The 26310-nt window shown below is 44.1% G+C and overlaps 1 protein-coding gene across 13 annotated transcripts in view; it reads right to left on the bottom strand.

Moving 5' to 3' along the window:
- The window catches only part of nbeaa (neurobeachin a), a 168979-nt gene that overhangs the window by 100966 nt on the left and 41703 nt on the right, over positions 1-26310 (bottom strand). For 9 of the 13 annotated variants that reach the window (XM_048984068.1, XM_048984059.1, XM_048984071.1 and 6 more), the window contains exons 2-10: positions 18339-18570; positions 15794-15894; positions 15379-15474; positions 14700-14821; positions 11722-11848; positions 6969-7088; positions 6596-6742; positions 618-815; positions 128-261 (exon numbers count right to left, since the gene is read on the bottom strand). In XM_048984068.1, coding sequence (XP_048840025.1) covers positions 128-261; positions 618-815; positions 6596-6742; positions 6969-7088; positions 11722-11848; positions 14700-14821; positions 15379-15474; positions 15794-15894; positions 18339-18570 — 1277 coding nt within the window. Of the gene's footprint in view, positions 1-127; positions 262-617; positions 816-6595; positions 6743-6968; positions 7089-11697; positions 11849-14699; positions 14822-15378; positions 15475-15793; positions 15895-18338; positions 18571-26310 lie in introns of all 13 variants that reach the window. The other 4 variants (XM_048984060.1, XM_048984062.1, XM_048984064.1 and 1 more) reach the window with 1 other exon arrangement.

Raw genomic sequence — 26310 nt, 5'->3', positions numbered from 1 at the left:
ACCAAAGTGCCCCTGAAATCACTATATATCTAGTACCAGCAAGTTTCTCTTTAGCTGAATGATGTTATGGGTGGCAGGACCTCAGTGACGTTCTGAGCTGCTGTGTTTTTCTTTTAGGCACACTCACCACACAGTGGTCTCCACTTGGCTGTCATTCTGCTGGCGGTAATCCAGCTGGGCAAAGAGCGGGAAGAGCACCTGGATTCCGCCAATGGAATGAATGGCACTGTGGATGGAATGTGTCACTATGGCCTTCACATCCTGCCAGGAGAGACGGCAAAGGGAGGTTAGGCCAGAGATGCACAGAGTGAAACCAACCATCATTGTCCAGCACTGTGATTCCTATCACCCTTCCAGTGAAAAGGAAATATATTAACAGCCACCCAGAAACACAGCGAAACCCATGTCAGGAGAACCATCCAGAATTTGGATAAGACAACTCTCATGTCATATGGGAATAAAGATTACACCTTGAATCAGTCCCAAATTTCCCAATGCGGGCCTCATCGAGCCGGGAGGGAGCTCAGAGAGAGCAAAAACATGGACCAGCTGTGGATCCCTGAGGACCAGATTGGGAAAAACTGCCTTAAATAATGAAAAACTAAAATCAAACCGACCTGTAGCATGAGGGCATGGGGCGAGTGCACGAAGATGGAAGGATTCTCCTTGGGCGAGGACTCCAGGCAGAGCTGGGCGTCGGTGGCCTTGGCGTTGTAGGTAAAGGAGATGCTGCTGGCCAGCTTGCCGTCGTACAACACCTGCTTGTGGTGCTCGGCCAGGTGGATGTCGCTCTCCGACTTGAACTTGAAGGTGCTCTGGAGAAGGAGGAGAGGCAATGCATAAAGGGGTCGAGACAAATGGTTAACCAGAAAACCACCATGGGGCTCCCAACCTAGGGAACAAAGGTGAGATTGCCAATTGGCTCATGAAGCCAAAATACATGCTGACTGACAAATGGGCTGAGTTGAGTACAAAACATCACAAATAACCCAAATCATGTAGACTGTCATCATCGCATCTATGCCCACATTCTCCCAATGACAAAGCCAAGAAAGCCCAATGATTACAATTATCTCAGACATTCATTTTAAAAAAGACCTGTGTCCAAATATTTTTTCTGCTCAACCTTGATTTTTATTCATTGATTCCTGAGACCACCGGCTATTAATAATCAAAGACTTATGAAAACTTGTCAGCCCTGAATCTCTGACCCATTATTGAATTAACTCTTCCACTGGCACCATGTTAATTAAGATAAAGTAGCATGCATGGCTTGTGAAGGCGGGCTGTAGAGTAATTAAAAATCTGTTTTCTTGGATAAGATGAACAAGACTAACAGCCTGTGGAAGTCTGTAGAGTCATTAAAGCCAGCCAATGAATTTCATACCAAAAAAAATACTGCACAAATCTTAGAGCTGGTGTAAACAGCTGCCCAGAAGGTACCACCCCCTACATGAGAATCAGGAGACATCTGCGCTCCATACCGCCCATCTCATTACCTGTTTTACTTCATCTGGGTCCTGCCTGGAGAACACACTCACCATCTCTTCAACACTCTGATCCATTCCCTGCTACCAGACGACTCTTGCTCAATTCCTCAAATGGACCTAAACCACTTCAGAACTTATTTACCGCAGCTGCCAACCATCTAACTTTAGTGACCTGAACAGGTGGATATTTATTTCAAGAGAGACATTCAAAGTCCAGACAGTCCACATTTTTGCTCCCTCCCATTTCCTGGTAGGAGCAAAAAAAAAAAAGCAGACTGTCTGGGGGTCCCAGCGGACCGGGTTGAGAAACACCGGCATAAACCAGCACTAAGCCGTCATCTCCACTGTGAAATTATATTTGTGAAGCTACAAGATGAGGATTTATGTTTCTCCCACACTTCACTTCAATGTTAGAAGCGGGACATACATCTCAAAATTCTTTCAACATTCTTGTCTATTTCATATACAACTTACAGAATGGCAACCAAAGCAAAGAAAATCCTGAAGGGAATAGACTCACAGTAGCAATCATCGTTACAAAATTTGGCTTTTTATTTTCCACGTAGGAGTCCTTTCATGTTTAGCCATTCTAAAAACTCAATATTCGGCTAAGAAAAAAACACCCATGCCTTGATGCTGACAGACATTTATATGATACTGAACAGCTCTGGTAGTTTTGGAGCAAATGCTGAAAAAAGCATAAAATTAACCAACCCCCTATGGGAAGAGCATTAAAGTCCCTCAAATATGCAGACAAACCAAAGCCAGTCAGGTTCTGCATCTTTGCTTCTAAGCAGTCTTTCCAGCTCCTTCAGTATCTGAAACTGGCCCCCAAGCATGCCCAATGTACATGCCCAGGTTGCAAGTACAGGAAATCCCCAGGCTGCAGTGGGGCCTGCAGGCCGTTATTCACCTCAAGCATGTCGCCCCATGTTTAATTGTTTTTGTTTTAAATCACAGCACATTGTTATGGGCATTTCGGGGGAGCTTTATTTCATGTTGTGCCGCACATTTTATGTCATCTGTGTGAAATTCACCGCAAAACCGGAAAATATTCCCAGCTAAGTTCAGGTGTGCTAATCCCTAAACGAGACCTCCAGGAGGATATTACAGTCAAGTGGAAAACGCTGGCAGAGGTGACTGGGGCTGGTGCTTGTAAAATGAAGCCATGCTATATTATAAAAGAAGCCCATTATAGCGCAAAAGCTTATAGACTCACAAGTTACGCCTACAGCTTAAATGGTATTTGCAGCGGCAAAGAGCATAATGACGCCCTTGACCTGCTCCAGTAATAACACGGTACCATTATCTTACTTTTAAGATTCTTAATACCTCCCCCCCCCCCCAAACCTTCAGCAACTTGACCTCAGAGTGGGGGCAGGAAGGGACAAAACTGCTTTTGCCAGTCCACCGCTCCCACCCACCCCATCACAGTGAACACAGCGCACAGTGAGTCATCGCACTACTTCTGTGGGGGGGGAGTAACGCCAGGGCTCACCCTTGTCGACACACTCTAAAGCACCATTCATGTTACGCGATTCATGCAAGAGACCTTCCACCTTCGTCAATGATATTTCCCAATGACCGCTGCGATGCTCGCTCACGGCGATGTGAAGAACGGCCTCAATGACCCCAGGAGAGATACCATGTGTCTTCTGTCAAGGAGGGTAAGGTAGAGTGAATAGCAATAGGGAAGGGTATTAAAATCCATATGTTTATACATCTCTGACACCTGGATTACTCTGGTTTTGGCTGGTTCCTTGATAGAGCTTTGGAGATTCACTGACAGAGACAAAGCGCAGCATAAATCGTGGCTGACAGGTAAGCTTGGAGACGCCCACATTTGAAGGCGCCCCGTGTTTGCAAATGGCCACTATCTTTTCACCGTTGTTTATCCATAGGAAACCTGACGGGCAAACATAAATCTGCCCGGCTCCCAGTGTTATCTCTCCCTCCCCCTCTGCCCCCCCCCCCCCCACCAAACACATGACTGTCACATACACACACACACACACACAACACTGACATTCTCAGGGAGAACAGTAACCTTGAGCTTTGGGATAATACAGCACCAGTCAGAGGGATACGTCGTTGATGGTAGTTCCAAGTGATGCAGACTGTTTGCTTTGGATATGCAGATCGATACAAAAACATTGATTCTTTCGATCTGAGTGTTTCATTCCGAGAATTGATTCTTCTCTATTTTCTTTACTTACTAAGTGAAATACATACAATACTACAGGGAGCAGGACCACCCATAAGGGAGGAGGAACGTGAAGAGACTTTCAGGGGCTATTAGTGAGCAGATACTAGTGAAGAGGGAAAAAAAACTAATCGGATGCCTCCTCTGTCCCCCCCACTCTGCAAATTTCATCAGCCCCCCGCTCAGTGTATTCTGCTGTCAGGGTTGGGCCAACACCAAATATCGGTAACATATTGCTTTGATACTTCTGGTCCAGTTCATTCCACACAAGTTGAAAGTGAAATTAAACTCCAACTCATTAGACCAGAAGAATATGCAGATTAAAGCATAGATTATGATTCCAAGCAGGTGTACTCAAACTTTTGACAGGTACCCTGGCATGTTTCTTTGGTTTCCATCCCAGAAGCCACATGCTGCCTTTCAGTGGGCTCAGTTTAGCTGAGAAACACAACCCTCTTGTCAAATACAACAACAAACAAATTTATTTTTTGTATAGCGCAGTATCACGACATTGCATCGTCTCAAAGCGCTTTACAGCATCCACACCCAAAGGCCCCAGTGAGCAAGCCAAAGGCGACAGTGGCAGGGAAAAACTCCCAAAAAGGAAGAAACCTTGGGAGGCACCAGACTCAAAGGGGGAGCCCATCCTCCAGGGGCTGGCAGGGAGAGTCAAATAGGAGAGATGGTTAAGTGCCAAGTCACACTGTCCAAATCATAAGATGTGGAAGATGACACAGGCAGAACGGCGAGCTTCGGCGAAATATCCAGCACTAGGAACTTTCCAGACCTACCAACCAGAAGGACTCCCACTCAGCAAGCACATGGCAAGACATTTAAGACAAACACACTGCTGGTTCTGCACACCAAGATGAGGCACTCTCAACAACATCTGAATGTTTCTGAATGAATAATAAGGGGGTCTTTCCTGAAATATCCTATATTTAGTGGGAGTGGGTTCCACTCACAGTAAGAACAAGAAGGCCAGGGCATCTCTTATGACACAGTCCATCTATTTCAGTTTTTGCAGCTGTATTTAGTGTAAAGTAAAACATCCCAAAATATATGCTGGTTATTTCCTCACAATATTGTAAGACTCAATATATTTTGCATATAAATTACATAATGCTTTTTGATACAAACTGGTATATCACATGATAACAGCAGATGCTCTACAACCTTCAATTCTACATCATTATGTTACACAGTATCATGCTCTATTAAACAATTAAAAAACATGAATTTCAAATGCAATGGACAACAAAATGTGTACCAGTAAGGCCAAGAAAAACAGGCAATGATCACAGAACAAACAGTATGAAAGAAACGTAAAGAGCAAAATTTCTCCCAAACAGATGGTTTATTACTTCCCCATTTGAAATTTCCAATGGAAGTGAGAGGTCGCTGAGGTCATCGAGGCTTTAAAGTCAACCATATAAGACAGGATCTGGAAAACTAGGAGCTACACCCCACAATGCATTAGGAGGGTTGTTCTGCGGTTGCCATGGACCCCAGAGCTGTGGTCAGTGGTCTGTAAATAATCCAAATTCAGGACCCAGCGAAGCATATAGGCATGATGTTTGCCATTTGCGTTAGGCAGATAACGATTCCCTGAATTAACTACAAACCCAAATTAACTAGCACTACAGACTCTGAGGCGCTGATACCAGAGTGGAATTTCTACGTTAGCATACTAACCACATGGGCTAAATCCTGTCCTGCCAAACAAAATATGTGTCACAAACATTAAACCAAGAAATGCTACAATGTCAGCCTTGGAATCTAAAATTAAAACATTTGCGTCTATTCCTGATGTATGGAGAGTAGAAAGACGCAAAGACAGCTGAAGATAATGTAGCCAAGAGCAACAACACAGCTAATAACATTACCTACTTGATTCAGGATGCCGTATATAGCTTTTGTGTGCAGTCGTGTCATCTGGGAGCCCGGAAAAGTTATGCCTTATGAAAGCATTAAATGAGATAACACCCCCTCTCCCCAATTGTCATGTGTGTTTGTTCTGCTAAGATAAACGGCAGCTGGCAGAGCTTCCAAATGCACCAGATGCATGGCGCTCCAGTCTCCCTCCTGCCTATGCCCCCCCTTCCCTTGGTCCTACAGCGTGAAAAATGGGGGGGGGAAATCATCTGCTCTCGCTCCCCCTGTTTCCCCTGAAACCAGCAATCCACCACGGCATACAGGCACAAGGTCACTCCACATTATGTGGCTTCCGTTTGTGAGGTCACCCGAGTCGGGTAACTGGGGGTAACGGAGAGAAACTGACACCCCTGTGAGACGGCCCGTTCATGAGCCCCAGCCCGTGGCCCCCACAGCAGCACAGCAAAGTTTTTCAGAGCAGCCCAGACGAGGGACGCACAGCAGCGTGCGTGTGTGTGTGTGTGTGTGCGGGTAATATAAGCATCAGCCTCTGATTCCCTCCAAAATCCACTCAAAAGCCATCGCCACCACTCTTTAAATATAATGATGTTTCATAATATACTTTTTCTGCCAAAAGCTGCACCCATCTCCCATCGGAGGTAATTAGTGGGAGGCATTCAGAATAAGGAGAGCTTCAGCAAATGCTGAGGAATTACTACAATTCTCACAATCTGAGTGTTGCACCACCTAACAGAGCCAATGGCACGAGAGACTGATCACAGTCTAACTTAAAATGAATTGGACTTCGTCCCATTATTCTAGAAACTACAATTACGTACTGGATAAAATGATGTTAAGACGATTGTAAATGGCACTCAAATCAGCATCCCTCAAAAGATATAGATCATGGTGACAACCAGATTTTAATGGTTAAATAAAGATCAGACAAGATGTTGTTCACAAAATGGTTTCCAACCAGCCCTGTCACACCAGGCAGCCGGGGCAGGCGGTCGGCCCTAGAGCGTACCTTATAACCAGGACCCAGCTGATGGATGGCGAAAATCTGGGCGGGATTGAGCGCCTCACTAAACACATAAATGGCCCCCAGCTGTCCACAGAACACCCGGTTGGCGTCTGCTGTCTCCGAAGATCCTAGGAAGCATTTGTCGTAGCTCTAAAAATCAAAATGGGGAGGAGGGGAACATTCATTTACAATATATATGGTCGTGAGGAAGTAAAGACGAGAGACCAATCATCAGCAGAAGAAAGAAAGGCAAATGGGTACTTCTATTTTATTACAAGCAGGTGAAATGAGGTTTCTCCACAGCTTCACCCTCTGCGATAGAGTGAGGAGTTCTGGAGTCCTTTAGATGATCTGGTGATGGCGGGAGGTTCCTTACATCATTGGTGTTGACGTGCCAGGCCATGTCACCGTAGGAGACAAGCTGACCGTTGACATAGCAGCGGATCTCACTGTTCCTCCAGCGGTTGTAGATGTGAACGATGCTGATCATGTACCACTGGAAAGGAAACAGAGGCAGATGAGAGCAGCGTTAGCAGCGTCGTCGATGCTGGCGCCTGATGCAGTTGCCAAGATACGTTGGCCTGTTCGTGTCCCATGTGTCCATCTGGAGCCTTATATACTACACAGAGGCAGCAGGAGGGACAGTGACTAAGTGGACTTGTGAGCACTATAGATACGGACATGAGCGTAAATTATGGGAGGGGGCTTGTAGGCCCCCCAGTAATCAAAACCAGCCAATACAACCAATACAAAACAAAAGGACCCCCTTAAATGGGTGGAGACCTAAACCCCTCCTAATGATCAACCCAAAGTCATGCCCTTGTAATGCAGATACACACACACAAGCAGGTTTACAAAAAAGCGAAAACATCACATGAAAAGGACTGATTTTCAAATACCAGGAATCTAACACATCGAACAAAAGAGGCTGAATACCAATTAGCATTAAGTGTCAACCATAAAAGATGTCCGACTATCAGCTTTTTGACGTTTCAATTTTAACAAAGAGGCCAAATAGTTACTGCCAAAATTTCAGGTGCATTGGTCACAAAATATTGCAAAATTACTTAATGTGTCCTGAGCGAGACAAAAAAAGACACGGGGGCAAATGGCAAAGACAGACAAGCGGCACCAGCAAAGGCTAATGGTGCTCGCAAGTCAAGGCTCGCCAGTAGAAATGGACACTTAATGGGGTGCTTTCTAAACACCACAAAAGTACAGCTTCCAAAATTACCTAAGAGCTGAATCAGTGCTGGTGTGACACCGTCTGAACAAGAAATGCACATGGTGAGCTGAATTTACTGACTGTAATTTGGAAAGTGCCTGCATCCAGGGTCCTGTTGGTGGAGGTGGGGACCCTACCTACAGAGGCTCAGTAGGGGCATGGACACCCTGGCAGATTCAGGGGCGGAAGCACTTTACAGGGGCCTTTGAATATGTACAATTTATGGGGGGGGGGGGGGCATTTTTGAGCTATGAGCCTGCCTAGCTACAGCATCAAATGCTGCTGTAAAAACTAGGAAGGAAAAAAATGTAAAAAAATCAGGCCCCCTACAACTAGGGGCCCTGGGCTACATCCCAGATTAGCCCAAGCAGAAGCCTGTCTTACTTGCATCTAAAGCAATACACAAACTTGCATAACATGGTATATGGTGAACAAAACTTTGACAACACAGCAATGCATAAACTAATAAGCAGAAATATATATATATATATATATATATATATATATATATATATATATATATATATATATATATATATATATATAAGCATATCAATAACTTGCAAAAGAAACTAAAGCAAAGTCACATCAACTGTAACTGATTGTTTTTGCATCAATTCACAAATTCACAGAACTCACGTTATCCTCATTTTCACTTTTTAGTTGCCATGAAGGTTAAAATAATAAAAAACACCAAGGAAGGGACTTTTCAAAGCAGTCGTACGGTCTGAAGCTTCGCGCACTAAAATTAGCAGCAGGGTATTAATTATAGATCAGACCGCTGAGGGAAGGACACTGCTCGAACCTCGGTTTTTGTGGGGAAGTAGCTGTGGGATCCAGTGATAAACATCAAAGCATACAAGCATACATACAGACACTAAACATTTGCAGTGTCAGGCCCACAGACTGATAAAGTGACAAAGGGAAAACGTAAAATCACTGATGATGGAAATGAGGTAGGGGAGGAATAAATGTGTTACTGGTCACTGCCTGGCACGACCCAAAGAGAACTGGCAAACCAACCAAGCAGTGGTATTCAAACTTATCTTGATTGCCCACTATCCACACAAACACCCCAAATAAATTGAAATTATTAATTACATTTTAATATACTTTATTAATATATATTTAATACCATCATGCAATGTATTCATATTTTTCTTAAGGTTGCAATTTCAAAATCAAATTCAAACCTCAGTTTGCCCTCACCAGTCCCCCCTCCCCCTAGCAATTCCATCATACGTCACCAGGGGGGGCACCCATCCATGCTTTGAGCATTGGGGGGGGGGGTTGAGGTCTTGATCCATTTAAGAGGAACCAGAGGACTGTATTGGCTGGTTTTGACTATTTGGGAAGGTTGCAACGTCCCCCCCCCCCCAGCCACCCCCCATCGAGACACCACACAGTTTGAACATCTAGGGACCCTCAAGAAGTGGACTGAACCAGACAGCATCTAACCCAACCATTATAAAAGAGAGAGCACACCAGCATGGCAGACTGAAACCTAGACCTTAGTGAACATAAACCTATAATTCATCCACATGTCAGATGAGAAGCTAAACAGAAAACTCACTGTGAGGACCAAGGGAACTGTCAGGACATACAAAATATGCTATATGACCATCTGACGTAGGCAGCTGGCCTAATGGATATTAAGTGCATTTCAAGGCTTCAAAGAACAAATTTAAATATACTGTATAAGCCCCCCCCCACTCCCCAGTCCATTCAAAGTAGCTCCAGCTCAGGTTCCATGACAACTATCCATCCATCCATTTTCCAATACGCTTATCCTACTGGGTCGCAGGGGGTCCGGAGCCTATCCCGGAAACAATGGGCATGAGGCAGGGAACAACCCAGGATGGGGGGCCAGCCCATCGCAGGGCACACTCACACACCATTCACACTCACACGCACACCTACGGGCAATTTAGAAACTCCAATTAGCCTCAGCATGTTTTTGGACTGTGAGGGGGAAACCGGAGTACCCGGAGGAAACCCCACGACAACATGGGGAGAACATGCAAACTCCACACACGTGACCAAGGCAGAGACTCGAACCCGGGTCCCAGAGGTGTGAGGCAACAGTGCTGACCACTGCACCACCATGACACCCTTCCATGACAACTCGGTAAACAAAAGTGTAATAAGTCCCATAAAGAGGAACAACACTGCCATCAATTTAAGGCAACCAGCGACAGAATTAGCAGTATCTGGTAACAAGGAATACACCGTTCATTAGGCATCATCATTAGTGTGTTTACTGAACGGAGCTGGAAAATGGCACGCCGCAACTGTCAACTGGGGGCAGCAAGAAAGACAAAGCACACAGGACTCCCCCTGCCCCCCCGCTGCTCCCCCACAACCCACAGCAGAGGCTGACAGACATTTGCCCTGGGTTTGGCTACAAACCCAGTAGAACCAGCCAAAATATCACCAACCTTGTGCCGGAACTGAGCCAGCCGGCACGGTTTGGCAGTGTATGGCAGTGTCTGCAGTTTTTGTGTTCAGAATATTGGTGGTTCAAATCCCATAGCCAGAAAAGTATTTATACTACTACTGGGACCTTGAGCAAGGCCTTTAAAATTCAAAAATTGCTCAAGTGAATACAGAAAAATTGCTGACATTGAGGTCTCACCCCAGGCATTGGTCTCTCCTGTGTCTCTCTCATAGAAGAGCAAGACAAGATATGTGGAGATTGAACTTCGTAATACTAGAATTCTGTTGTTAAATGATAAAAAAGGAGGTTTTTTTTTTGCAAACATACAAAGGCAAGTACAAAATAGCACATAAACAATACAGTTTTGGGGTTTGCCCTGCTGTCACAACCCCAGGAAACCATAACCCAAGCAAAGCATTATGGGTCCCGGCCTTGGATGAATCAAATACAACACAAATTACTCTCTCACCAAGGCACATATGATCATGCTTCGGTAACATCACTACTGTTCTACTACTGATCAGGTTGGAAGCCGTGAACCTGAACCCACCTCCCATCTCCCATAATCTGAAAAGAACTTCACAAAGACTCTGTTACAAGCAGGTGTGAGTGGATAAGAGAGACGCTGGGAAATGCCAGAAAATCGATATGGATTACAGCCGAACGGAATCATGTAGAAGTTCAGAAATTCAGAAAGTTTAGTATGTGTTTGTTGGGGGTGATTTTCGTTTTCTTAAATGGATGCCAATCCCATAACAGACGTGGTTGCATGTCACCTTATCAGGGCTTTTCTGCCCCCCCCCCCCCATTTGATCGTTAGCATATTTCTGTCATCATTCTGGCACTTGGCAATTTCTAAGCATGTCATCCTTTTCTTGATACGAGAGCATGAGCAAGATAAATACTGCGGTTAATAATTGCACTATTTCATTAGGAAGCTTCATTACTGAAACACTCATTCAGAGTTTGCATACAAGTGATGCAATTTAATCACTGGGCCTTCAAGTGGCATTTGCAAATCCTCCTTCCCACTCCCCCCCCCCCCCCCCCCCTCCACCCCTTTTCATTTTTAAGCTCCCATTTTCCCATCGTCTGTTTTTGTTTTACAAGGTCAAATGCAAATAAGCTTTACTTTTGGGCAGGTAAAGTCAGCTGTGATTAAGATGGGGGGGGTGGTGTGCTTTTGGGATTTTTTTTGGAGGGGCTGGATTTCAGCCAAGATTCAGCTGGATTTCTGCTTCAGCCCCCCCCAGGGTGATTCACCACTGATATTACCGAAAGTGAAAAGTTTTCATAAAAAGAATGCTTTGTCTGTTTTCTCCTTGTCGGCATGAGCAAACTCTGGCAAGTGCTAAAATTAACCACCGGAATAGACACAATAACAGCAGCGGTGACCATGTCGCATTTTGAAACACGTACCATTTCGCAGTTTGAAACACGTACCATGCCACAGTTTGAAGCGCGTACCTTGCGAGGTTGGAAGTCGTACTTCACGCAGTGCTGGAAGCCCTTGCCCTTCGACTTCAGCGATGTCACGATCAAACAGTTCCCGACGAAATGCGCAGAGTAACCGATGCCCTTGCTGGTCCGAAAGCTGTTCAAAGAACAGGGGCGGGGGGGGGTTAACATTTGCATTAGCTGTCACAGATTAAACGTGCAGAGACATCATAAACATCATAAAGGCTACATTTGATATTTGTCACCAAACACAAAAAGAGACAACCGTAAAAAAAACTAATTTGGTTAAATATGGATTTCAGCCCCCAATAAAAAAAAAATATATATATATATATATATATATATATATATATATATATATATGTACTAAAAATACACTCACTGATGTTCAGATTCAACTTAACTATTCATTGCCGTCTTTATATATAATAATTAGCACAAATAAATGTCAAATATGATTACGCATTAACATTCAGGAATTAATCTGTGGGGATGTCCGTCCATCTATCCATCCACCCACTGGTCCATTGCAAGGTTGTGGAGGCCCAGAGCCTATCCCAGGAGACACAGGCTAAAGGCAAGGAATAACCCAGGAAGGTGCGCCAACCCATCACGGGAACACACACACACACACACACACACACACACACACACACACACACAGACACAGACACAGACACAGACACACACACACATACACACCATTCACCATGCATTGTTTTATAGGACACATATCGCTGCTTTTGACTAGTCAGTCAAGTGACAGACTGATTGTCACCATATGGCTTCGGTCTCAAAATTGTCAGCTGTAGACAGACAGAATTAAAACCCACAGCAAGCCTGAGGTACGGAGTTCTCAGCTCAGCTGCTAGAGCTTGCCACCAGTCAGACGTTACAGATGTTCAGCGTGTCAAAACACCTGCCGCCCACAGACCATCGCTGGACATGCGTCTGGTCTGGTTTCCCATGAAGCACTGCACTGAGTCTCATTCCGACCCGGTTCCCATGCTCCCCCTACCACTGGCTGAGACAGTGCCCTGGTTGGTGTGACCAGCGAGACACCAGATGGTTATCTTCATAATGCGTTTATAATGCATTCATAGAACATTCAAAAGCAGCATCTACAATAAGTATACCTTAACATCCTAACATACTTTAACAGCATTAATATACATTAATAGCAAACACTATATGATAAGAAGAAACATTATACTTGTTTAATCATATAATTTTTGTTATAGATGTATAATAAAGCTGTGAATGTATGTTAGGATGTTATGGTATACTTGTATGCTGCTTATGAGTGTTTCATGAATGCATTATAAAGGTGCACCGAATGTTCTCTGAATGCATTACTAAGGTGTTATGAAGGTGCAGTCAAGCATTATCCACCAGATTATGGGTGACCCCAGTGCTATAACCTTTGACCCTGCTCATCCAATCAGATAGTGTGAACATGCCACCCCTTCAATCTCCCTTTCCTCACACACATTCTTTCTCCGGATGCATATGTGATGGCATCGATATGCATTTACCCACTCTGCGGTTGTACCAGTGTCCCCTGTCCCACCCACCCAATCACTAAAATTACATATTGTTTTATTTCACTCTCACCACCTACATCAAAATATCTTCTTTGATGTATTTAACCACTTTATATGCTGTAATAGTTGCAGTTTAACAGGTCAAATGCCATTTTAGCAGGTTAATGGCTAACTGCGGTGGGAGTGAGCCGCGTAACCTGGATGATCTTTAACACATCCCACGTTCGTCAGCCAGCACGTTTGCAGCTGACCCAAATAATGAGAAGACAAGTGGACAGAGAGGATGAGACCCCACCACCCCTTCTTTTCATCATCTGGTCTTGTCATTTAACAAAATCTTCAGCCATCACGGATTAAGCCCACAGAATGATTCTGGTTTTAAAACTTAACGATAAAATAAAACGAAAGACTCAATTTTCCAGAACTGGGACCATGGGCACATTCCATTTCAACACCTGCTCAATCAATACCTGGGTGTGGGATCAATGGCTTTAAAGGCATCAGCACAAAATATGTGTTACTGTAAACTGGTACTGAACTTCATGGGATGCTCAGAAATACTGATCTGTAAATGACCAGAAGGGTAACTTTATTTAATGCATTACGCATACGATATCTGACATGTCATTAAAGTGGTCAGACAAGTAAATGGCAAGGAGCAGAATTAAATCGATTCCATAATATTCAATGACTCAGTTAATAACTTCCATTTTGGCAGAAAAAATATGTCCGTCACTCTACAACTACTATTTATAATTGTTTTGATTGTTAACTAAAACATAAGGAGGAATAGCTAGATACAGTGTTCAGAAAGTAAACCCCTCTCTGTGTTTCATAACGGTTTTGCGTTTTGAAAGGGGGCTGTAATGAAATCTAAAGGTCACCGCTAACGGTTCGGTGCAGCCCAGCTCAGCGGAGCGTTTCCTGAACCTGCCTCCGTTTGCTGCGTCTTCCAATAAATCGATATGATATTTCACCATAATTTACACCAAAATTATGCTACATGTACATCCCATCCCTGGTTCATGAAATCTCCCAGAAGCCGCTACCCTCTTGTTGAATCTTGTGTTTACACAAAATGATTACTGCGTCTGAAACACAGCTGCAGAGTAGGGCATTTCAGATCCAGAAGCTACAAATCCAGACCAAAATTTTATTTCTACCAACCAGCTGACTACTCTGTGACTGAGGCACTTTACGCTCAGTTGGTTGGTAGAAATAAAATCCTGGTCTGGATTTGTAGCTTCTGGACTGGAAATGCCCAACACTGTTCAGATAGAGGATCTTTTCTGCTTTAACCAACTAGCCACAGGTTACGATGACATTCTGGTTGGACTTTCCACTCCTTAGGTTTACACCTCATGATGGCAGATTGCCTAAACTTACCAAAAGGTCTCCAGATGCCTTCACCAGTACCTGTGACATCTGTGGAGGCAAACTTACCAGTACAGGTATGGTTTATCCTTGTCCACGTTGATATTGTTGAGAGGGTCCATTCGGAACCAAGTGTTGAGAGTGAAACCATTCTGGTAAGGCCACTTTGCAATGGGAGGTAATGCGATGGCCTGGGGAGAAAGGTAGAAGGTAAAAGGGGGGATAAATCAGAAAACATCCTAGCCTATCAAATCATCTAAAAGGGACATAAAACGTTTCAACCAGTCAAGTCATCTAATGGGGACATAAGACAACATCTCAGCCAACTGAGTCAGACTGGCCCAAGATTGATCCCAGGCAGATGAATACATGTGACCAAGTAGGTTCAAATCGAATTACTTTAAGCTACTCAGAAGCTAACAGCCTTGTGAGCAAGACTTGTTAAGCTCTATTAATCCATGAAGCCTCATGCAGAATTACATCTGACATAAATCAGCAATGTATTTATCATCCCAACAAATTAATGCCAGAGTTCAGCGAGTATTCACAAAATCAGAACCAGAGATCATAACTCAACCTTTACACAGGCAAACCTACTAGGAAGTCTGAGGTTCTAGAACAAAGTTCATAAAAAGTAAGATATTCCAAATTTCTGATTATTTTCTTTCCATAATCAGCATAAACAGAACATCCGTTTCATTCCCTGCTGCAAGTGGGCAGACCCATTAGCAAGACAGGTGGGACTTACTGCCGCACTGCGTCCTGGGAAGTTAAAGAAGGTGTCGGGCCCGTGCCTCTGGGGCATCTGATTCAGCACTGACAGCAGTTTGATGGCGTGTCTTGGCTGCAGAGGAGGAGGAGGAAAACATGCAGGGAAAAGATGGAGTTACTCATAAGGAAACAGGAGGTATAAGGGGATCAAAAAACCAGGACAACACCTTCACGGCTCCTTCTGCTGCAGATCAATGTTGTGTCAAATCAGATCCAATCGGATCTACGCCTGCTTTGCCCACTCCCACCACTGTCGGTCAATAATCAGGCCACAGCAAATGGATGGCTCCCTCGAGGGACTTTCTCTGAGCTGATTAATGCTCCTCCGCCGAGGGACCAAACCTTTAAATGGTGCATCGGCCTGCCTGCCCCGGCGCCCCGTCCAGGCTCACCCATACTCCGTTCTCCCCACGTAGCATGCTGAAGAGCAGTTTCAGCTCCTTCACTGTGATGCTGTAGCTGGCCAGCACGCCCAGCATGTCCACCAGCAGATCTGAGCCACAGGGAAAGAGAAACAAACTGTCGGACACGAAATAGGGATGAACCCCAACGAAGAGACACAAGGAACCCCAGACCAAAAGCAGATTAACTGTTACTATGTCCATGTGAGGCAGGACAAGTGGAGACAGGTGAGCTCTTGGAAATACATCAAATATTCAGACATAAGTGTCACCTGTTCTACGGATAGAAGCCCCCAGGCATGCGTTTGCCTGAATACATATCTACATGTACAGCCTTATCCAATGTTTACATATTGCGGATGCAATGGTACACAGTATATTATCAAACCGTTCGGTACGCCCTCTACTGCTGTATAAAGTCATTCAAATTCTTTTCCTAGAAAATAAGACAACCCCAGTTTGTTAGATGTATTTGTTTGGGAAGAAACACTGTCATATTCATGCCAGTACGTATAAGAAATGACAGGCATATCGTAATGCCACGGTTCACATGTGTGTATTGAACCATGGGGGGTGTACCGAACGGTTCAATAACATACCGTATACTGTTACACGGTTAAGTGAACATGTTTTTGTAAGCTAAATATACCGTTATTTGGAAAAATAAAGAATTCATTGTTTAATTAAAAGGTTACGTGTTTTTTTTTTTATCTTTAAATATAAGGATACAGAAACCTTAGCGTTACCATGGCCTGAAAACCACGACAGATACCAAACTGTGGCCAAACAGTATCGTTACACGCCTATTATGTATACATTTCTTCTCTTAGAAGTATTAATATTTCTTATTTTGTGCTCGACATTTGTCGGTGTTGTTCAACTGATTTTTGTTTATATAATACCCTGTCTTGCTTTGGCACTAACTGAAAGGCTCTCACTGCCAATAAAGCAACAGAGTTTAAGAGGGAAGGGAGAAAAAGAGAGACAGAAAGTATCGGTACCGTAACAGAGAAAATAAGGATGAGAGAGCGAGTGACAGGGAGCGTGACTAACACAGAGAAGAGGAGAGCAAGAGTGACAGGCGAGAGAGGGAGTGAAAGAGAAAGATGTGGCTTGATATCCTTTCAAAGCAGAGAGCTCTTATTATTGCGAGCATATCCATCTTTCTATTGCTGTACATTGATGCTGTTTACTGTCAGGCCATGAAATCGTTCAGGGAATGTAATAGAAAACAAGCCAGGCAAGACCAACAACCACCTGACCCCAATGGCACAAGTGAGTAACTGGGGAATGTCCTGCATCAACCATCACACGGCTTCCCAGCAGCCCAGCAGAACCTGAGATTTCTGTGTATGAACCTTTTCCCAGGCCTGTTCATGCATCCAGGGGGAAAAAAAAAAAAAAATCACATTATCCTGTCCTTTCAACCCAGGCATACAACATTCGCCACAGCATTCCCGCAGTGAACAAACTGGGAATGTCCCCTTTATGTCTACATAAAACCAGTATGGAAACAAACACATTCACCAATCCTTTTCTTTCGTCTGGTGGCAGTGATCCCACAAAACATCTCAAGAGATGTAGGGCCACAAATATCCACAGAGGTGTTTAGAGAAGAGCTGGTGTCAGTCTGAGAAGGTTGAAACAAGACCAAACAGGAAATGGTGACCCGTGGCATAACGCCAAGCACTGACAGTAATAACTTAACCAAATTTCTAATATTGCTTTTAAAATATATTTCAAGGTTCTGTTATGAGAATAACCCTGACTAATGAGATTTTTTTTCCAATTTGTTTTCCTCTCAACACTCGAACTCTTCTTCGCTTTTGCCCCTGTATCATCTCTTGGGCAAATGAAATTGTGTTAATCCACTGTGAAAGACTGGAGCGTGGAATCATAGGAATTTTGCTAAATGGTTCAGGTGAGTGTGTCAGACCCACCCAGCCATGCACACTGGCATCCAGCACAGAAAAAGAAAGAACCTAAGAGAACCTCTCAGCGTTAAAAAACCCTCGTGCACAGCAGTACTTCTGCAAACAAGCAAGGTCTAGCTATTGCTATGTTTGTCAGGTCAGGCTGGAAACACATTAAATGTCAGTGAGAGCGCTGGCATTATCAACCATGTTTGTGTAGATAGGCTGGAAGCATACTTAATGCCTGCGAGACCACTGGCAACATCAGACGTTTCTAAGGTCAGGTTGGAACAAGTTTAATACTTATGAAATCACTGGAAACATCATACATGATTGCAAGGTCAGGGTGGGAGTATGTTTAATGTCTATGAAAACATTTAAATCATCAGCCACTGTCTGATCAGTCACTGGAACAAGCAAAGATTACAGTGCCATATCTATGGATGTTTTACCAAATCTGGAGGGTATTCCATAAAGTAGGATTCCTATAGCAAATGTCTTGGTCCCACCTCCTTTACAATCTGATTGGTTATTTCTCTGAACCAATCATTTTCCCTCCTGCTCTCAGAACATTTTTATGCAAGTGTTTATGCAACAGTAAAGTCCATAGACCCTGGACATACCTGCGATCATATCATCAACGGCACCCATCCTGGTCAGCACCTGCTGGATGAGGCCCACCTCGGTGCTGGTCTGCAGGTTACGCACGCTCTTGCGCAAGATGGCCGTGAACATGCTCCACATTTCAGCCTGGCAGGGCAAGTCGCAGTGCTCCAGCAGCTCCACCATGCAGCCGATGCTCTCCGCATCCTGGATGATAAAGTTGGTCTCCAGATCGAACTCGCCACCCACGAGCTGCATGACACCGAAAAGGAAAACAAGTAAGAGCTCAGGAAATGAGTCTCAATTCCACCAGAATATGGCTCAGCCTGTTATAATTCAAGAAACACTACCAGGGCTGGGGGGTGGTGTGTGACTCAGCAGGTCAAGCCTCTATGGCTGTGATCAGGTCACCAGCTCAAACCCTGGTCTCAGAAGAACAGTCACATCTCCACTGGGCCCTTAAAGTAAGGCCCTTAACCCCCTGAAATGCACTGGGGCCATTGAATAAATGGCCCAACCCTATGCTCAGACAAATGCATAAAAACTCTGAACTGTTTATGTATCTGTGTGTGTATATCTCAAATAACGTGATGTGACATGTGGAAAAGGAGTCCAGTGTTCCCTTGTGCAAATTGGCAAGTAAAGCATCGTGTCATTTCACCAAATGACCTCAGATAAACCCTTATTTCAAGTGTCTCCAAAATATGGACCAGGCAAGCACTAGCTAAAGACATTATCACTATTAACTCACTATAGTTAGTGCCAATTTACCAAAATAATTATTGCTACTTAAATGGTTCGGTTGTTAAACTGTCAGAACAGACGTGCTTCCTTGACAGCACCAGGCTTGACAGCATTTACCGTGTGTATTTCCTGTCAGATTCTGAGCTGAACTGAACAGACAAAAGGAAAATGGGAGACAAAGAACTTCAGGAGAAGAGAAGAGGTGACAGGTGTAAAAAAAAACTAGACTGGTAGAGAAGAAAGGATAAGAGGGGCAATAAACCATAAAATCATACAAGAGAGATATTTTCTCAGTATTTCTATACGGTTGTGTGTGGACTTGTTAGCGTCCTGCACAGAAATAAGCCATCCATTCAGCCGCCAGCTTCTTTTACGCGAGTAAACAAACAAGCCCCCACACTACTGTAGAATCGTACACATTATAACCTCTGCTTGGTGGTGCTTTGTTGGAGTTTCAGAATGCACCTTTCTTAAGTGGGGTACTTTTGATGTGAGATGGGCCGTGCACTTTCCCATTACGCGCTGTCCCGGCAAGCAAGCACCGGAGCAATAACTCCTTGCATGGAGGCACTGCTTGGTAGCAAATGCACCCAGGAGATAAAAAAAAAAAAAAAAGGCGTGCAAGGCACCATGGCTGAAACAGACGCAAAATAAGGTCCTAGTAACGACAGCATTGGAGGGATTCGTGCAACTAACATTAACTTGGGTCTTGGTGTCTAGATATAGAATTATGTGTCAGACCCATTTTCTTGTGCTTGTGGCAGTCTGGAGCAGTATTGATGATTTGTATAGATGTCGTAAATCTCTAGGGTATTGTACTACTTTTAGTCTTGGTGGAGGTTTCAGGGTTATTTTACCTCAAAAAGCATTCATCTTTCTCTGTGTTATGCCTTCACAGACACAATAATCATCTAGATTAATGCAGCCAGCCGCCATCACCTGTCACTGACGACAACCTTGCAAAACCCCACCCACACTGCCCCATGGGAGTGATGGGTAACATAGCTATTTATTCCTCGACTGAGGCGCCGCGTAACATGAGACTCGTCAGCCTGAAGCTCACAACATGTCCTACATGACAGACTACTTTGAAGAGGCACAACGTTCCTGTTGGCATGCGATCAGCCGAGACAGACGATCACTGCAAGACAAAGAAATGATGAAAGCTATATGGGATCACATGACCCAGCCTGGTGGGTTACAACCAGTCAAGATCACATCACTGGTCTTTAAGATTTCATGACTTGGTAATATTTTTCTGAACGTCTGGTAAAAATCCTTAGATCGGTTTGTTTGTGGCGTTTTTGTTTAGAAGAATGGTTTGTAACTTGTGTTTTTAAAGTCCTTTTCTGTGTCATGAAGCCTGGCATGGAAGACACAGGGAAAAGCTATCCACCATCTTCTCAGCATCCAATACTTTGTTTGAACCTCTCTTTTCCTTAATAAGTAATCACCTCCATCAAAGGTTTAATAGTCTAATAACAGCAGTACTAGTTTTAGTTTTGTTACTATTATGGTGCTTGTACAGCCAATACTTTACGTAAAAGTTAAGTCCTTCAGCTTTACACAGTGTATAAGAAAAGTAAATGAAAAAAAAGCAGAAGCTCCAGGGCAGTGATTGTCCAGTCTCTCCAGAGAGACTTGCATTCTGCCAGATGCTGATTATGTCCTATCAGCAGCACATCTGCAGGCTATAAAGCTTTTGCTACGGTTTTTCCAATGAGCGGTTTCATCTACATAGTGCTCAAACCCCACAGTCCCAAACGTACGTGCACAGAAAACTGATTAGCATCAGAAAAAAACCCGAACAAAGTGGATCCGTTAAGCACACTTAAAAAGAACACAGTCACCCCGTAGCACAAGGCCAGACCCGTTACTGTCTTAAATTTCATACATTATCCAATTTGTAGCTCATTACTTATTTTAAGTGTTTCCGCGGAAAAAAATAATAGTGTTGCGGTGGAGGACCACATCGTTATCTGTGTTTCATATTAGTTCCGAAACTATAAATGGCTTGTTAAACATAAATTAAATGTTAAAACGTAACTTTCCATCCGAAGCTTGCTTTCAGTAAAAAGAACAATGCTTGTGCAGTGCATCTTCCACGGGCAAAAATCATTACGCGGAATTAGGGCAGAGCTGGGAATAACCGAAAACCTCCATTCTCTGGTTTTAACCGCCTTACACCGATTATCCCAATGACGGCCGATGCTGTACCGACGACGCGTATGAAACCGTTTCCACTTTTCCCCCCTGCTATATTAGGCCGTATTTTTCTGCAAGGATTAGCGGTTACTTTTCATGGAGATGATCTCAAAGTACGCGCGTTAAACACAGAAGCAGCCCAGTGGCTCCTGGATCGGCACGTTTACACGCCTACGAAAACAAATACATGATGTAACGCGGTAACAGACGCTTGTATACATGTCACGTAGCCAGGGGACCGTTTTCAGCGCCTGTTCCCGCCGAAGCTCTTACCTATTTTATAAATGGCTGCACGAGACATACGAAATTCCAGCGGCACGCGCCAGAAACGGCACCTTCATATTTAGGCTACAGTAAAACTGTCCAATTTAACACTGTTCCAGCGAAATATCAACTTTTTTTTTTGTGAAAGCCTCAGAAACAGCAGATCCATATTTAGGCTGCGCTAAAACTGTCCAATTCAACACCGTTCCAGTGAAATGTTAACTTGTTGTTAAACTGTTAATTCATTTGGAGAGTGTCAAAACTTACTCACTATATGAGTGGTATACACCTCACAGGATTTGAACCTCCTTATCTATAGAGAAATGACACCTGCTCGGTCTCCTTCCGATCATTACGTCACGTTAATATCACGTGACCCCGCCATTGTCTTATGAGGATTTTAGCTTCCTGACAGGTGGTCTCTCTGGAAGCTCCACCTGACAGATATCGTGGCTGGCATCATGCCCATCCCCCACAGATTGGAAACCAATCCAAAGTGTACCACTGCTATTTTAAAAAACCTTTTCATTATTGATGCATTTACACAAAAGTATTTTCATTTACATGATTTCAGTATGCTCATCCTTATGCAACAGACTGTGAAGTAAGTCCAGCCCTATACACACTGAAGCCACCTGTGGTACTTCGCTTCAGATGGCGAACTCTGCAGAAAACACCTGTCCACACCAGTCCACTCATCGCACTTAGGTGATCCTCTCAGAGGGCTGTCAAAATGTCTTTGGTGAATAGCAAAACATCTGAATCATCAAGCATATACACGTCAATGCGGGAAGATTGGAACCGTTTCTGCTGGCCTGGGACTGATTTGCTGTGTAATGCTCACTGCCAACTACATTAGGGGCCTATTTATACTGGAATGAAAAGGAAAAGCACAGTCTGCATCAATTCGAACCACCCTATTTAAATTTCTGTTTCACTTCCATATTTGTGCAGAACATCTTTTTGTTATACAAGATGACTTGTTTGCAAGGCAGAAAAAAAGTCATTAGGAAACCTGGGCCTGTTTATCTTTCCAGGAGAAGCAGCAAAATCAACATATCCACAGCTTTGAGGCTGGAAGGGAATTGAGGGGGGGTTGGGGGGAGTGGGGGCAGTGAAAGACTCCACCCGCGCCTTTGTACAGAAAGGCACAAATTAGGCAAGCAAAGTATTCAACAAGATCAGCCCTGTCAATTAGAGCTCTGCTGCTTTAAAAGGTGTGACAACCCCGTCCCATTTGCAGGTGGGTTTGTGTGTGCTTCTTTTTGGATCTGCTGACAGAGGGGGGGTCGAACTGCTCGTTGATGGTGTACAGTACACCTCAGCCAGTGTGCCAGTGAAGCCATCTAAGTCCAGGCGGGATAGTAGTGAGGAGGACCGCCATCTAAGCCAGTTCGGGATGGCAGTGAGGAGGCCCGCCATCTAAGCCAGTTCGGGATGGCAGTGAGGAGGCCCGTCATCCATCCAAGCCAGTTTGGGATGGCAGTGAGGAGGCCCACCATCCATCCAAGCCAGTTTGGGATGGCAGTGAGGAGGCCCACCATCTAAGCCAGTTTGGGATGGCAGTGAGGAGGCCCGCCATCAAAGCCAGTTCGGGATGGCAGTGAGGAGGCCCGCAGGAGAAATGGCAGGCAGGCCCTGTTTATTTGGCCCCCAATTTTGGCCCATGAAGCTTTCTTTAGCCGTTTTGTTTTCTGGTTTCCCTATGTAGCTTATTTTGTCCACTTTAAATAAATTACGTAATAATCATAGTGAATCCCTATGAGAATGCCTCAGTGTTGTCCCAGTCTTGAGCCAGACTGTGACCAAGGTCACTCTCCATTAACAACACATAGGGGCCTCTCCTGACCACAGTTATCACACACCGTTAAGTCACCATTATCCCATATGTCTGGGAACGCGACACTCATCACAAGACATGCGGTCTATAACTTTCTATAGTTTAGGTCCCACTGACTCAGTTTAGCACTTAATAATTAAACAATATGACCTTTAAAGTGAACATGAACCAAAATGAGCATGTACACATTTTACCACACCAATAAGGCCATGATTAAAACCAACAACATGACTGGTGCAAGCAAGATTTCTTCTGCTCAATCCCAGACAGGTGTCACAGAAGGACCACTCAGAACCCTACTGTACTTTTCGCTGTGAGAGTCTCCTGAGGGATTACACTGTGCAGCAGGTTCTGTCTCAATTATATTTTCTCCATCAAATTCACTCAATCACATTTTATTAAGTTTATCAGTTTTTTACAGCTAGGGTTGAATTGCCAGTCTTGGCAAATTAGGTCTTTATCTAATGCCACGTCAAAGGACTAAGTTGCAGGGCTGTGGAAACAACCCATCGATTTTCTCGATCTTTGAAATGTAATCTCAACACTCATTTCCCCAGAAGGTCATGTGACACATCCCAGAGCTCCTGGAGTGCCACAGATTTTGCCACCGACAGCCGTCACAATCAACCGTGGTGAGCCTTGGCACGCAAGATTTCTCTCTACTTCTAAGACAGGGGGCACCTTGGATGTAATGCCAGCTCATTACAGGGCATGCACACATGCAGGACCAGTCAAAAGTATGGGCACAGCTGCTTTTAATGCATGTGTCTCTATTCTATGCTACTCTTTGATCCAACTGATCCCAAATCAGCTCTATAGGGTTTAGGGCGGGAGGGTAACGCAGGTCATCTGTAACAACACTCCATCTGTTTCCTTCTTCACAAGATAATACAGCAGTCACATAACAACCCTAAGCTCACCTCAAGGTTATTTTGTCAAAATACAAACGGTTTTCAGTAGGTGTGTCTGGACTTTTGACTGTTACTGTACACAAATAGCAAATTGGGGGTTACTTAAATTATCTCAGGACGTATGTTGATTATGGGAGGAAGTGAAAAGCGTATCTATGGTGGAAACAGGCTAACAGTGAGAACAGTGCAACAAACAGACATAAATGCAGCTGGATTGAGAGAATGAAACTGTGAAACCATGGCGCGTGAAGGCAGAAAAAGGCTCACGGGTCTGTGAAGGAGAAGGTATTGAGCCTTGCTAGACTAAAACAAATGTAAGTGGACGTTTGGAACACAATAATTAAATACTTTTCTGTTCTGTGAAGAAAGGAGTCGAGTCAGGGGGTCCTTGGGATCTTGATCAATAACCTCTAGCCTTCTGGGTAATCTCTGAACTGAACCAGAACAATGGTGTTCTGAGGGCTGTGCCAGTGCACACAATGGCTCTTTTCAGGCCGGCCACACGCCACTCTCCACCCCTCCAGCTCACGGGCTGAATAGGTGGCGCTGTGCCAACGCCGGCAGTGCCGGGTCCTAATAGGGAACTCGTGGGTATTCTGCACCCATTGTGCCGACAAAGCCAAACTGGGAGACGGGGTCACATATTAAGCAATTAACACGTGAAGGGAGCCCCCCCCCAAGCTGCAGATTAAAGCAGACAGAGCTAATTATATAGAGTTTAGGTTCTTTCATCCCCCCCGCCTGAACCTCCATACATTTTTAACCTCTCATTGATTTACTCCTTTGAGGAACGTGATTGAAAAGCAATTTCATTAATGCAAAATCACAGTATTTATCTCAGAGGAATATCTAAACCATTACATATATACGCAGAATTTGAAATATTACTTCTTTAACACGAACGACACAATATACATCATAAACCTACTAAATACTGATATTAATATATTCTTAACACATTCTTGCACACCAACTAATATACTTTAATATTCAGCTTCTGACACGCACACGACATTACTATATATTATTATAAATTATTGCAAGTAATTATATATACACACAGAAGATGGAACAGGAATGAATAAAATTCCCAGTTTAATATCTTTTTTGTGAGAAATTGCTCACAGATCCAAGAAGTAGCAACTGGAATAACGATCAGCAAAATTATACAGAACCATTCACTGGTTCTTTAAGATACACACACTCATATACATGCATAAATATATCACATAAAGTTGAGTACAAACAAGTAAATCCTTGAGAATCACAGCACTGATGAGGCTGCTGTGGGAGACAGAAGAACCTTCAGTAGGTCCTGTCAGGAGTAACTTCTCCAGGACTGACCAGCCTGGCCCCAGGAGAGCAGCCAGCACTGGCCTTCCAATCTGCTAGGCACGACCACGGACGAATCTATGCTCCCAAATCAGCAGCTGGTGCCCCACCCCTACAGTCCCTACAGTCCCTGTGCAGAACCCCAGTTATCACACCTCCAAACCCCACCCCCACTATCACACGCATCAGCAAATTCAAACCTCTCTTGCCTTTGTTTCTTTTTCTGCCCTTTGACACGATTGCCATCTGCCTTGCTAGTGGCACCCCAAAGCCTATTGGGAAATGTAGTTTCTCTATCCCTCTGTCTCTCCCTTTCTTTCTCCCTGTCTGGACCCTACTTATCTCTACCTGTCTTAATGTGGCTGATGGCAGACCTTGAATGAGCCAGGCCAGCCATGACATGGAACTTTTCAAAACATGTGCTCAATACATTCAGCAAGATACATCATCCGCACTTATTTAAGCAGCAAAGAGGCAAATTCTCAGAGCTTTAAATGTTTTAAACGTACAATTTTATTTGTTTAGTACTTTTATGCAGTTTTATAGAAAACTGCTCTGTGGGCAGAAGGAAAAATGATTGGCTACCTCGGAACCAATCAGATTATAAAGGAGGTGGGTCCAAGCAAGTAGAGGAGGCAGTACCAAGACATCTTATTGGTTGGTCCTGCCGCCTCTAGTTGCTCGGACGCACCTCTT

The sequence above is a fragment of the Brienomyrus brachyistius genome, chromosome 18 (assembly GCF_023856365.1).
Source record: "Brienomyrus brachyistius isolate T26 chromosome 18, BBRACH_0.4, whole genome shotgun sequence".
Lineage (NCBI taxonomy): Eukaryota > Metazoa > Chordata > Actinopteri > Osteoglossiformes > Mormyridae > Brienomyrus > Brienomyrus brachyistius.
Note: the sequence above shows the minus strand (reverse complement) of the source record. Positions and strands in the feature narration are given on the sequence as shown.